Consider the following 15,025-nt stretch of genomic DNA (forward strand, 5'->3'; position numbering starts at 1 on the left):
GGGAGGAACTGCTATGTGCTTATTGGACTTGTCTCTATAATGCCACATCGCACCTTGCAACCTTGTCAAGACACTTGATCTTGTGTGTCTAAAACTATCTATCTATCTATCTATCTATCTATCTATCTATCTATCTATCTATCTATCTATCTATCTATCTATCTATCTATTTATTCTACAGTACTGTGCAAAAGTTTTAGGCAGGTGTGAAGAAATGCTGTAAAGTAAGGAATGCTTTCAAAAATATCTTTTAATTGTTTGTTTCTTTTTTATGAATTTACAAAATGGAAATTTAGCGAACAGACCAAAAATCTAAATCAAATCAATATTTGCTGTGACTACCCTTTGGCTTCAAACCAGCATGAATTCTTACACGTGCACAGTTTGAACACTTGCGTAAAGTCAGGGATTTTGTAGGTTCAGAGTCAGATATATGGTTAACCAGTTATAGCAAGCAGGTGCTAATGATCATCAGTTTCATATTGTATTCACACAGAGGCTAATTGCTTTATAAAAGACTGTTATGTGAAAATAAGTCCTCATGGGTGAATGCGTTTCCCCTTTTTCAGGACACATGAGAAAATTAGCAGTGGTACCTGAACAAGTTAAAAAAGTAAAAGAATAATTGAAATGTATGTATGTCAAAATTGCATATTCATTTACATTCTAAGAGTCCATTCACACAGGGGCAACACGACTTCCAGCACGACTTTGGGAGGCAACTTGGACACGACTTGAGTATGAATCACAGCACGACTTGGGGCAACTTACAACACAACTTGAAGTCGCCTCCAGGACAGGGAACTTTACAAGTGGCCAATCAGAGCTTATCAGCTGTGTGTGAGAAGGAGGGGGCTGGCTGTTTAGTGGAGGAAATTACTTTCTGTTTCCTTTCTGCTTCCTGTAAAGTTGCCTCAGTATGAACAGTGATCAGACTTGGAGGCAACTTCCATTGAAATCAATGGGTACAAGTTGCCTTCAAGTCGGATTGAAGTAGTACAGGAACCTTTTCTGAAGTCGGAGCGACTGCAGTAGTGTGCATTAAGACAGATCCATTCACTTACATTGATTTATTCATGTAGCGCGACTTGAAGCGACTAGAGGCGACTTGAAGTCGGATCCAAAGTTGCCCCTGTGTGAATGGGCTCTACAGCTGAATTCAATTCATATGGTTAACACCTTACATATGTGTGGGATTGGAAGTATGCAAGATACCCCTGGGTGGGCACCGGAGTATTAGGAGGCGAGGGAGGCGGCAGTCAAAATGTCAATATGAATACTGCAACACAACATAATGGTGCCATAAATAAGGGAAAAAATTCAAACCTGTAAGCAAATCAACTCCCCAGTGTTTTACCTACACATACCTAAAAATGGGTAGATGGTAAACCTTCATTCATAGAATTACCACACCAATCTGAACAGGTCTTAGATCAACCCCCATGATACACAAATCTATAATAAAAATATAAATGTCAAATTCATGTATGAAAGAATTAATTAGCCTGGACCACATTATGATGAATACTCCACAGGGATAGACGAGGGGAAACAAGACAAAATGCTGACCTTATGAGTCTGATGTGGAATCCACCAAATGTTGGAATAAGGATTATATAGCGAGTGGTGTCTACATGCAGGTTATTAAAAAACACAAAAGCACAGATCATCACCATTACAGCATACCAGTTGCTAAGGGCTCCCCACATGGGGCTATAGCAATGTAGGCACCACCAATTCCATGCCAGCTATAAAACATAGCACAATGAAAAGCCAGTTAAGACCCCACAGCAGAAAGGACCAAGTTAAATAGAAAAATGGCAGATGACTAGCTATCTCACCTAAGCAGACCACAGTGCAGACAAGTGCATCACAGGGAGAACCGCCAGGCAGGTAGACTTTTTTTTTTTTTTTTTTTTTTTACTTTTTCAGTTACCACTGCTATTTTGTGCGTGTCCTGAAGAAGTAGAAATGGGAAACGTGTTGACCCCAGAGGACTTTTTCCCACAAGCCTTTTTGTAAGGCAATTAGCCTCTGTGTTAATAAAATATTTTATACTGTATAGCGTATAATGTGGTGTTTAGCTATGCAACAAATACAATATGTTCGTATCAACATTTTTTTTGGTCTTAGATGTATTTTATTGTTCTGCAATAAAATATTGTATATTTTTATGCACCATTGCGTTCTACTTCATGCCAGTAAAGTCCAATGCCAATGTTTAAAGATCTCTTTTGAAAAAGCACAAAGAAACGGACAGCGTTGAGGACTGTAGACACAGTGGTCAGCCAAGGAAACTTGATGCAGCAGATGAAAGACACATCATGTTTATTTCCCTTCCACATCGGAAGAAGTCCAGCAGTGCCATCAGCGCAGAACTGGTGGAAAGCAGTGGGACCCAGGTACACCCATCTACTGCCCAGAGAAGTCTGCCCAGAAGTGGTCTTTCGATCGAATGCTGGGTTTCCAGTATGCCCATTCAACAGAAGCCAACATCTACTGATTTTCAGCCCGTGTGTACAAGGCTTTGCAAATTTAGGACAGCAATCAAGGATGTATGATAACAAAGAAAGGGAAACATTTCAGAAGAAGCTAACCACAAAGCAAGTCCTACCATCAGTATCTTATCCCTGGAAAAATAGGGTGTACTATTTAATGCTGTTCATAAATTACGTTTTTAGGTAATTTCAGTCAGTTTTCAATTGGAAAGGCAACTACATGAATCAAAGCTACCTTGCTCCAATGATTGAAATAATTTTACTTCAGCTTCAGAAACCATTGTTGGTAAATTGCACTAATCTGTTTAATTTTTGTAACTGAAAGTTGCTTTAAATTGATAATTGCAGTTTGTGTAGCCAGCATTAGGGGACAATGTTGGCATGGCATTTAAAATCAAGAGATAGCATCTATTATCGGGCTTGGAGTTTTCTATATTTTTAAAACTGCCTAAACTAAAAATCCCAGATTTCCCCATTCTTCCCTCTATGTACGTAGCTAACCACTTCTGACAGCTTTGCTTCTGCAATTCATATGTACTGGGTTTACTAAAATTTCTTGTGCAATAACCACCTTGTCCCTGGGAAGACAGTTGTTTGTGATCTGGAGAGTGTGCTGGTTTCTAGTAGCCAGCTAAATCAGTGTGGTGTCTGTCACATGCTTGCTGAGCGTAGCCAGAATTTTGTTTGTCGGGTCAGAGATAAATTGCAGTGTTAGTTCACGAGGCTCTACAGCGATCATATGACTGCTTCTCTCAGACTCCACCCTGTTTGCTCTGTGTGTGTCAGCCTGTGTGTGAGCAATGGGGTGGTTCGCATCTGCTAATTAATAACCAGATTGTGTGTGTGTGTGTGTGTAAATAGGTACATGAGCAAATATGTTTCTAAATAGATCAGGAAACCTAAAACTAACCGAAAAGGGTTATGTATAAAAGCTTCTGTTAACACTCCAAAGTATCTCTATATAAACTGACTTTCATCTTTTGAGAAAATCAAATATTTTATATTTGTTAAGATGTTGTTTTTTATGTTTCAATAATTTTTATTATAAATTTTGCATAATAAACAAATAGACAATATCGGTTACAAGCTTCAAGAAAATATGTGTAACTCTAGGGTTGCATATTTAAGGAGATATTGACATTACTATATTGTTATAAATTATCCGTTGTAATATAGTATCCAGGAAACATGAAAGCTAATCTCTTAAGAGATGTTTTTAGAGGTGAAAATTACCTAAGGCCTCAAGCACACTCCTTTTGGTCCATGCACATTTGGGCATTTACAGGCATATTTGCAGAGGAGTGTTTTCAGCCTGAAAAACATCACAAGGGTTTTTTTCAGAGGGGCTTCTGGCAGAAAAAAATGCTTGATGCGAATAAACACGGTGCTTAGGAGCATTCAGCATTTTCAAGTGTACATTGATTATGGTGAAAAAATGAGTGGGGGGGCGGGCATTTTTTTGGGGGGAAAAAAAGCTTATAAAAGCAAATGCCCATAAATGTATATACAGTAAACGCTTGTGCAATATGAGCCACTGTAAGCATTTTTTATGCTGATTTTTCTCCCAGAGATTTTGGATTTTTTTTTCCCAGCCCCCTAATGTGTATGGGCCCTAAAATGTTTTTTCCCCCCTTTACATATGGCTAAAAAGTTTGTGCCAGTGGTTACTTCTGGAGGATCCCTAGGGTCTTTTTGAAACCCTGGTTGAGAGAGACTGCTCTAACAGAATCCTAGGGTAACAATAAAAAAATAAGACCATAGTTCAATCCTTCCTCACTTTTTCCAAAACTAGAAAACTAGGCATACATTTTATTTGGGGTGCCGCCATCAGCTTATATGTACCTTCCCATCCCTTATCCCTGCTTTGTTGACTGCAGGTTCATTTTTTATTTCCAGGTACCTGGCACAGGATACTCTCCTTCCTGTCACATAACAGCTCTTCTCTGTCTATTCAGATACCTTCACTGTCACTTTGGGATTACATTATCTTCTGTTCACTCAAGGCAGCCAAACTAAGTCAGAAGAATGTTCGTATAAGTAGCCATTAAAATGAACCTGTTTGCTTTAAAGGGCAGTTATTGTATATGTTTAGATAATAGTTTAATGGGCATCCAACCAAATCTTCCACAAGGATTTAGCTGGCTTTTGGAGCGTAGGAAGCTATATTGATCTGTGGAATCACATGAGAATATGAGTCATACATGAACATGTGAGATGAGCCATTGTTATAACAGCTAGTCTGGATTTCTCATTACACTGTACTAAATTCCTCTCCTAGTTGGTAATCAGCCTTACAATGCACGGAAAATGAAGGCTTCATTTAGTAGCCAACTAGACTTTTTTTTTTTCTGCTGCCCATGTGTAAGACTGATTCATAAATGAGCATAATTCGGGTCCTGGAAAATGAAGACCGCTAAACAAGATGTTTGCAGCCTCCAATGTTTTGGTATAATATATTGTATTTTGGAAAATCCAACCTTGTACTTTGTACTTTGACTCAGTCTTGGCTCACCATGCTGCTTTCCACTATTTTATTAAAATTAATACAGCATGCACACTGATGTGAAATCCTCTATCACTGTGTTGTTTTTTTAATTTTTTTTACGTTTTTCGATTTACCAATATCTCCTGTGTCTACTTTCTGGTTTCCATGAAGGCACTGTTGATGTAGTCCTGGGCATACTGATGCCCCCTGGGAAGGCAATGTTTGTTTGAAAAGGCTTTGGTACACCTTACAGAGCTACACAGTGAATATTGTTGGATCAGGGCTGAAGGTAAGTATGTTACTGGGTAGCCTTCACTCGAAGAGGTAGGGGAATTAATTACAGGGCAACTTATCTTGGACGAAAAGTAAGTAAGGGTGTGAACCTGTGATTTGCCCATATAGGAGGGGTGTTCTGTCAGGTTCATGTTACCCTATCTGCCCCAGCACCATATACTCCCTTCAAACTCCTTTTGGCTGTTCGGAGCAGATGTTATCTATGAGTCACCCAAGGCATTGCTTAGGCAGGCCTGGCTAATTATGACACACACACTTCATATATCGGTCCATCTGAACAACATGTACTAAACATTGTGAAAAGATACTTTGCATGGAAATTATTTGGACATCTATTTACTAGATTTCTTTTTACACTTTACAGGTTTTTACGGTTTAAAAATGTATATTGTACACTTGTTTTTCCTTTATTCTAATGCTTATTATGCAGCAGGTCAGTTAAGAAAAAAAAAAAAAAGCAGTGAAAGAACATGACTGGAAGCAAACCATTTTGGGCACATATGACCTTAAAAAGAATATTCTGTATGAGCGTCAACCTTCATGGTGACCAGTGGGCACGGGCTATGTGAGAAGGATGTTACAAGCACTTAAATGACCACACAGTTTTTATAATGTATTGTCCAAATGAGCACATAAAGTGTTATTTGGCAATACAACTTTTTTAGGTTTATTCATACTAACCTGTTAAACAAGACCATGCTTTTTATTCGTGTTCTTCAATATCAGTGACCTGAAAATTTGTTTAAAGCAAAGCCTGATACCTATCCCCAGAATTTGAGGATACCCATGTAGTACTAAGCATGGCTGTAGTGGCCAGGATTTCCTGGCTTGTGCCAGGCTCCGAAACATAATTCACTATTCTGATAGCCAGCATCTATTTCTGGAACATATGTGGGTGCTGTGTGAGCAAAACAGTGTTGGCATTTACTTGAAAGAGAACAAAAATATTATGTAAAAGATCAGATCATTTTCACATTGCATCATTTATGTACTTTTTAACAGGCTGGTTCAAAAGCTAAGGGTGAATTGGATTTTAGTTTGCTCACAAAATCTGTGCTATACATACAGAATGTCTAGGTCATTATAAAACAAGGAATCCAATCACACGATGAAGGCATACAAAAATTGATGCGGTTATTATCCAATGGGATTTTCCATTCCGAGTTGTGGATTGAGAAGGAACGTGACACAGAAGATGTGTTGTTGTGCAACAGCAGCAATGTACGTGTCATTTTTATTGCCGAGCAGTCCTGAAAGGAATGGATGAAAGTTAGGATTGCTCTTTGATGGACGGCAATGACATGGAATGTAGCCGATGGTTCTGTAACCTTGTACCAGGCTCATACATATCTTGAAAGCGAGACCTGTCCAGTTGCATTCCATGTGGATACAGAAGCTGGCAAAGTCACCAGACAGATAACTGACTGTCCAAAAATGCCTTCACAGCATCTTGTTAATAGTGTGTCAAAACATTTCTAATGTTAAGTTTCTTAAAGAGAACCAGTCAGTGTTGTTCAAGAATGTAAATATCGGGTGTTGTTTTTCCAATGTTAATTTTGACGTCAAATTTTAATTATGTTTTACTCAGTCTTTTTGACTAAAATGCCATTTTAGTTTTAGTCACCTGAATTGTTTTAGTTGTATTTTAGTAACATAATATAAGGTCTGGTGTCACCCCAACATCACCTCCATCCATATTACAATACATATATACATGGGGTTTGCCCTGGGACTTTAAATGAGGTGAATATGGTAAGCCAAAAAACATATCATGATAGTGTAAAAGTAGATTTATTACAGTTTGCTGCATATGTAAGACACAACAGCAATAAATACAGGCCGATAAAATATGCATACAATGTGAACATGGGTCAGTCCACATACATGGTAAACTCGTATATACTGTTTACCATGTATGTGGACTGACCCATGTATAAATAATAACTTGTTAGATTTTTACTCCAGAAGTATATGAGTTTGGAAATTCTAGAGGAATGCTTAAATAATGCATTACAATTTCACTAAACCCTTTAGATTTTAGTCAACTAAAACGTGACTAAATGAAAATTGGAATAGATTTTCGTCATGGTTTTCATCAATTGACTCAAATTTTATTCTCGTTTAGTTTTTGTCACTAAAAACATGCAGCTGATGAAAACTATGACGAAAATATTTTGGTTGACAAAATGAACACTGCTTTTTTTTTCCCCCCTGGCAGTTTTAGTTAAAGTGACACTAAATAGTATCTGTATTCTCCAAAAATAATCTATACACATTCACTACTTAACCGCTTGCCGACCGGCTCACGCCGATATACGTCGACAGAATGGCACGCCTGCGCAAACTGACGTACCTGTACGTTGGTCCGCAAAAGCAGGAGCGTGCTCGCGGGTCCTGTGGACTTCATGTCCACCGGCGGTCCGTGATCACGGCGAGGAGAGGCAGAACAGGGAACTGCCTATGTAAACAAGGCATTTCCCTGTTCTGCCTAGTGACATGACAGATCTACCATTTCCTGTCATCGGGAACATCGATCTCTGCCGTGTCAGTGGTAGCCCATCCCCCCTACAGTTAGAACACGCTGAAGGAACACACTCAACCCCTTATACAGTAATCAGTGGCTATTTTTTAGCTCTGGTCGCTGTAAAAAGTAAATGGTCCCAAAATAGTATCAGAAGTGTCCAATCTGTCCGCCATAATGTCACAGTCCCAATAAAAATCGCAGATCACAGCCATTACTAATTAAAAAAAAAATAATAAAAATTCCATAATTCTATCCCCTATTTTGTAGACGCTATAACTTTTGCGCAAACCAATCAATATACGCTTATTGCGATTTATTTTTTTGCCAAAAATATGTAGAATACATATCAGTCTAAACTGAGGAAGAAATTTTGTTTTTTATATATTTTTTGGGGGGATATTTATTATAGCAGAAAGTAAAAAAAAATGTATTTATTTATTTTTTTTCAAAATTGTATGTCTTTTTTTGTTTATAGCGCAAAAAATAAAAACCACAGAGGTGATCAAATACCACCAAAAGAAAGCTCTATTTGTGGGAAATTAAAAGGACGCAAATTTCGTTTGGGTACAGTGTCGCACGACCGCGCAATTGTCGGTTAAAGTGACAAAGTGCCAAATTGTATAAAGTGCACTGGTCAGGAATGGGGTAAAATCTTCCAGGGCCGAAGTGGTTAAAGGCCCTTTAATATTCTTTGTCATGTCTTTGTTTTTCTACCTCCTTGTAATTATCTCTGTGAGCTCCCAAAAGTCTCATTTTCCCTCTCACTTCTGTTTATTTGGAACAAGCAGTGTGCATTAGTTGTGGTCATGTGCACTGCTCTATTCACTCTACAAATCCCATAGTCCATGATCCCTAGTCCATCTCCAGAGCGAGCAACAATAGAGTAGTCCACATTCCCACTTACAGTAGAACCATGGAGAACGAATGTAGTCACCCTCTAACAGAGAGATGTGGTGGAGGCTGAGAGCGATAGAAGGCACTTTTTATTGCGTTAAGCTTGCATACTTGAATAGATTTTATTTTAATTCATAATTTCATTTGCTTTTGAATCTTCCTTGATGAGTGGAACGTACGTTTAAGTATGTTTATATTATAGCATAGTGTAGCATTATATTATATAGCATAGTCATTTTTATAACATTGTTATACATTTTACTTTAGTATGTCCAAATACAGAAGCAGCGCCACTGGATTTTATTAACCTAATTTCTTACCAAAACTAAAGGAAATGCTTAAAGAGGGGTACTAAAAAACTGGGCATCTTCCTCACAACGTAAGAACTGGCCAAAGGCAGTTCTATATCACTTGTACTTCGCTATGCAGGAGTGGGGAGGTTATGTGTAGCTTACCTGATCCCATGCAGGTTCTAGGTACCAGATTCTAGGCAAGTTCATCTAGGTACAAAAAAAAAAGAAAACAATGGAAAAGATCTGCATCTTTCTCCATTTTTTTGGACAGAAAGGTGATAAATCTGAGGTACTCTGATGTACTCTGATGTAAGTGGATGCACTTTTGTTACATTTGTCTGCCCGTAGACATGGGTCATTTTAAACTCCTAGAGGGCAAACTGAACAGACACAGGCGTCACAAAAGTACAGTTCAACAACAATTCCGCAGGGCAACTGTTCACTGATCCCCTGGAAATCAGAACAGATGCATTTGATGTAAAAGTGATTTGGTGCCATTAGAGAAGCATTTTATGCAATGTATTTTTTTTCTAAATGTTTTATTTGTACCTTGTGTTAGTTTTAGAAGTATCTCCCATTATCCCTGCCACTAAGACCTCATGTGATGAAACCTCTAATGCTCTTCATCCTCTGGTTATACTGTGGAATTAGTTTGAGATCAGGAGATACAAAAGAAGCACGTGAGACCCAGCTAGAAAGGCATTCTGCACCTGCTCTGCCCTGTATAGAGATATAGAATGTATTGTGGCCTGTGGGTGACTCTGGGAAATGAATGTTTGAGTGTCTTGTTTCATTCTGTGCAGAGATTTTCAGAAATGAGCTAACATTTCTTTTTTTTCCATTCTGTTTCCACAGAAACTTGTGAGCGATGCTCCAGTGAGGGTGTTCGGGAAGTGTTGCCAGCTCAGACCTGGAGGCGACAGCTCTTCATCTTTAGATAGTTCGGCTAACTCTTCTGACACAAAAGAACAATGCCCCAAATACCAGGTAGTTAATTTTGTTTGTTTCTGTTGAGAAATTATTCAAACAGCAGCAGTAAAATCTTAGTGAAATGGTAGTTTAATATACAATTTATAACCTCAATACTAAATACCGTAATGTAAGACTAGCACAAAGGAAACACATCTGTTAGGCTCCATTAAGATATGTGGTTGGGGGGGGGGCGGCAAAAGTTGCATGTTTGCCCCTCCCCTTTTATGCTGCAATAGGCAGCAGATGGGGGTGTTTACATGCTGTGTTCATGCTTCGCAACTGCTGCAAAGTCTCGCAACCCGACATGTAGCAATCGGCGGGTGGCATGCCCACCAAACACTTACACATTCAAGCAAATAGGGGAGCATCACAAATGCTCTGCAACCGTGAGCAATGCACACGGTTGTGGAACGTTTGTCAGCAAAAATGGGGTTAAAGCAGGTGGTGAGGAGGTGTCGCATCGCTTCCTCACCACCTGTCAGTGGTCTCTGAAGCACAATCTGAGCATGGAAAGGGAGTTTTAGACTTGTGTAATGAGTACCTGAACGGAAAATGTGGAAAAGAAAAAGGGCTTGGTCATGGAGGGGTTAAAGGGGAAAAGATCCGCTGCAGGGCAACCCCACTGTCTACTTTTGGCTAGTCCTTTGCCTTCTGCCTTTTTTTGGAGGGGGGGGGGGGGGGTGGGCGCAGCTTTTAGTGTTCCTCTTTAACAACGAGGCACATTCCAACCAAGTTTTAGTACAGTCTTGAAAATAAAATAATCTGGCTATTGTTGGAAACAAGATCTCTTTTTACCATATATTTTTTTTCCCGTGAATTCCAGTTTGTTTTACTAATGTCATCTTCCTATTACAGCAAAAAAGACTCCAGGTACACACATCTTGGATCCCGTAATTGTTTGTACCTAAAAACGATCTGTCTACAGTACTGGGTTACAATTTGCAGGCTGAAAGCTGACATCTGGCGTGCAATGGAAATTAATACAAACCCATGGTTAGGAGGAGGTTCTTTTTAGGTGGGAGACAGCTACAGATGGATATATTTAAGCAATTTGTGTTTTTCGGGTTCACAGTTTAGTTTGAATGTTGTTAAACAAGCTGTATGTCCTAGCATTAGTTAAAGGGTTTAGTATCAACAATGGAATGCTGACTTTGGCAGTCATTCCAAATATATTTGGTATTTCATGCTTACGGCAGGCAAGGAGTTAAACCGCAAGCACATGTGACTGTTGAATGCTGAGTTGTTCTTCTGGCTCTTGGTTTGGGATCTCCTCACTTGGCTTGAGTTATATTTTGCATAAGAGAAGGGGTTTTGGCCAGAGGAGAAGGCAGTCATCTGATGCAGATAAATATTCTTCCTGTCAAGAGAACCTGCAGAGATCACAAGCATCTTATTACAGCGTCCCTAAAATAGTAACCCTGCAGCTATCTCTTTGTAACAATTCAGGTTTGTGTTATTTTAAGTGAAGCTGAAGATTGATTATTATGCTGCTTTAAGAATATGATCTGATCCGTAACAACATCATTCCCTGACTTGTGCTTTATGCTGGCTCAAACTATTCACTGCTCTGGGATACTTTGTATCACAAGTCCACAAATGGCTGTTTCCGTCAAACTGGGGTGAATCTCATTACTTGAACAAAACCTACAAGGGGAAGAAAATTGCCAAAACATTTTAGTCTGCTGAATTTTTATCTAAAAGGAAAAAAAGTTTTTAGAAATCTTTTTGGTGTATATAGTCGCTGTTGTGAATGGGCCTTAAATAGCAGTGATTGATTCTCTAGAGTCATATTCTCTGTTTTGTGTTTTAATTATCCCTGTGAAGATTACACCTCCAACCTTATTGGTTGGTTGTTGTGTACGACACCTCCGCATTCTTTTTCTTTCACTTACATTTTTTTGAAGAAAAAAAAAATTAGAAAAGGATAACATGTTGACAGATTGGACCTCACAGTCATATAGACATAGTAGTCCAGAAAACCTCTGTATTCTTTAATAGATTTAAATGGAGGACTTACACCGATCAACCATTGTATTATGACCACTGACCGGTGAATAACATTGATTATCTCATTACAATGGCACCCAAAAATATATGATAAAATATTACACAGTACAGCCAAAAAGATTGCTAGTATGCAATATCAAGGCTGCTATAAAGGTCTTTTTGATCAATAAAAGGAAATATGGTTGTCACAAAAGAGGACCATGGGTAAAACTGAAGTTTGGCTGGAGGCCCATGTAAAGAACAAAGGAAAAGTAGAAGAGAAAAAGCAGTAAGAAGAAGGGCAATAATATCGTCTTGGATTAGGAAACAAACAAGGCATGTACTGGCTAACCTTTCATGGGTCATTATCCAAGACACCTTATGTTTGACCATAGAATAAGAGGTCACTGAATTCTTTCAGGTCACGATTGTGATATTGGCTGCCAGTAGTATACAGAACATTAAGGTTTGGGAGTGTCTGGGAGTCTTTGAACAATACACATTGTGGGGTTCTGAGAACACGGATACCAGAAACCTTAAAGTGCGGCTTTTTTTTTTTCTTAAAAAAAAAAAAAATACAAAAATTCTTACTCCTACTATGTGGCTGCAGCATCGACTAGGCTCGAAGACAGAGAATTGAGCGATCACATTACCCCCCCCCCCCTCGCGCACCCCCACCATGTATCCAGAGCTCTGCTTGCTCATCTGTGTGCTCAGGACTGGCATGGTGGCTGCCATCAGGTAGAGGGGAGGGATCTGAGTGGACGTGACTGCTCGCCTCTCCTTCTTTCTGACCTGTAAGTGACTTGTATGACATCACCTCTGGGTCCCCTCTCACTTTTCCAGCCATACAGCCCGTGGAAGAATCTAATGCAGTGCAATAGTTTAGGCCCCGGATGTCTCTTTAAAGAGAACCTGTCACCAAAAAATCATCATATAGGGGACTTTTTGTCACCTGTGTGATCATTCGGAAAAAAGGTAAATTGGTCATACTGGTATGGCTGATTGGTGTGCATGTTTTCTCACTCACTGATGTCTTTTGGATTTAATATGTTACAATTTGTGTCTTTACTGCATAACATATTAGAAAATGTTCCAGTTATACCAGTTTTATTTTTCTTTCCACTCTTGAAATTGTTACTGTGCAGCAATGAGCACAATCAGAACAGTAAACAGCCGAAAGCAAACTGTGAGCTTAGTTATGGGATGTGAGTAGTGAGCTGCAAACCACAAGCAATCTGTACTCTTTCTTTCTAGTTAGCCCAAAGCAGTAAAAGTGTCATATATTGCATATCAAGTGGTGGCTGGCAGCTCTGCTAATTTGCTTGTTCTTTATTTTTGTTGTGGGAAAAAGAAACAGTAAGTGTAACCAAATAAGATACCAGGCTTACTAAAGGAAGTGTGAACTCGGTGCATTTGTGACCGCCAATTATATTTTAGACATGTAGAGAGATTTCAAACCTCCAAGCCTGCATTAAAATCCCCCACATGCTTTACAAACTCAGCAGGAGAGCAGGAAGTTGCACGTGAATGATGTCAGATTACATCCAACTTTAATAAAGCTAGACAAAGCACACTGAAGCCTGTTTTTTTATAAATTTGGGTGTAGTCAGTGACATTTGTTAACTTAACAACATCAGTAAAAGGTTCTGTTTAAAGTATAACTAAAGGCAAAACTTTTTTTTTTAGATTTGAATAGAGTGGAGAGGTGTTACATAGTTAGTCAGGTTGAAAAAAGACACAAGTCCATCCAGTTCAACCTTAAAAACAATAAATATTAATTACAAACAATATTAATTAATAAACAATAATATTAGAACACCTGTCAATTTATTGTGGTCTATGTCCCCATTAGGGAGATCCACCCCCTCTATTTGCCCTGTTTACCGTTATCACTGAAAGTGAAAGTAAAAGAAAATCCCACATTTTGGTTGTCCCCAGAAAAGCAATAGAGGGGAAATCTCCCAGAGGGACATTAGTTCTCTTGACCTGGGGGTCCCCAAGAGATTCCCTTAATTTTTTGGGATTTCCTCTGACTTCCTGTTTGGGTATGGTTCAGGAAGTGCAGAGAAAATAACGAGAATAAAAAAACCTAACAAGGTTGTTGACCCCCCCCCCCGCTCTATCCAAAATGAAAAAAAGTGTTTTATCTATAGTTAGACTTTAATGCTATGTGTTTCTTTGCACCATTACATTTTGCTCAATAAGGTTTCTTAACACTTCTATCAAATACCTGTCATTTTACTGTTCTATTGTTTTAACAGTTTTATATGGGTTCGTAAAGTTTAATACTTACCAGATTATTTTTGGTTAGCACCTCTGCTCACAACACTTGAATCTAATGGTTCATTGGTTCTGATCCCTACTAAGACAATACCTGCATTGAGTGTGCATGTTCTCTCATTGCCTGGATGGGTTTCTGGTACTCCAGTGTCCTCCCACACTCCATAGATATGCTCGTAGGTTACCGTAATTGGATCTTGTCTAATCGGCCCTAGTATTGTGAATGTGAGTTGGGGACCTTAGATTGTTCCTTGAGGACAGGGACTAAAGTGAATGTAATAAATATATATATATATATATATATATATATATATATATTACAGCATAACTGTATGGTGCTAAATAAATACTTGTAATATGTAAAAAATGAAATAAATCAAGATAATATAATAGGAACGTTGGACTTAATTGTACATGGAAATTAAGTTGGACATTTTGCAAGGCTTCAAAGTACAAATTATTTGTATAAGACCGCTTGCTTTTTGTAAAACTAAAAAAATACAACTGTAATCCTATGTCTCCTTCAATTTATAGAGTTCTCGATGTTCTTCGGATTGCAACATGCTTGGAGAAATGATGTTTGGTTCTGTGGCCATGAGCTACAAAGGCTCGACCCTAAAAATTCATCAGATACGGTAGGCTTTTAGATCTATATTCGTTTTATCTGTTGTAGAAGAGCTTACTGTATAAATATTGTGTGTTCTGTTGCACCATTCTTTTCAAAAAGGTTTGTGTTATGAATATTATTAGAACAGCATTTTCCAGTTTGTTTAACCATGTACCACCATCACCTTGC

General features: G+C 38.6%; 1 protein-coding gene across 2 annotated transcripts in view; it reads left to right on the forward strand.

Annotated features, from left to right (window-relative positions):
• FNIP1 (folliculin interacting protein 1) overlaps positions 1 to 15,025 on the forward strand; it is a 145,161-nt gene that overhangs the window by 68,836 nt on the left and 61,300 nt on the right. For both annotated transcript variants that reach the window (XM_073620691.1, XM_073620692.1), the window contains exons 3-4: positions 9,844 to 9,975; positions 14,764 to 14,864. In XM_073620691.1, coding sequence (XP_073476792.1) covers positions 9,844 to 9,975; positions 14,764 to 14,864 — 233 coding nt within the window. The remainder of the gene's footprint in view (positions 1 to 9,843; positions 9,976 to 14,763; positions 14,865 to 15,025) is intronic.

The sequence above is a fragment of the Aquarana catesbeiana genome, linkage group LG03 (genome assembly GCF_042186555.1).
Source record: "Aquarana catesbeiana isolate 2022-GZ linkage group LG03, ASM4218655v1, whole genome shotgun sequence".
Classification (NCBI taxonomy): Eukaryota; Metazoa; Chordata; class Amphibia; order Anura; family Ranidae; genus Aquarana; species Aquarana catesbeiana.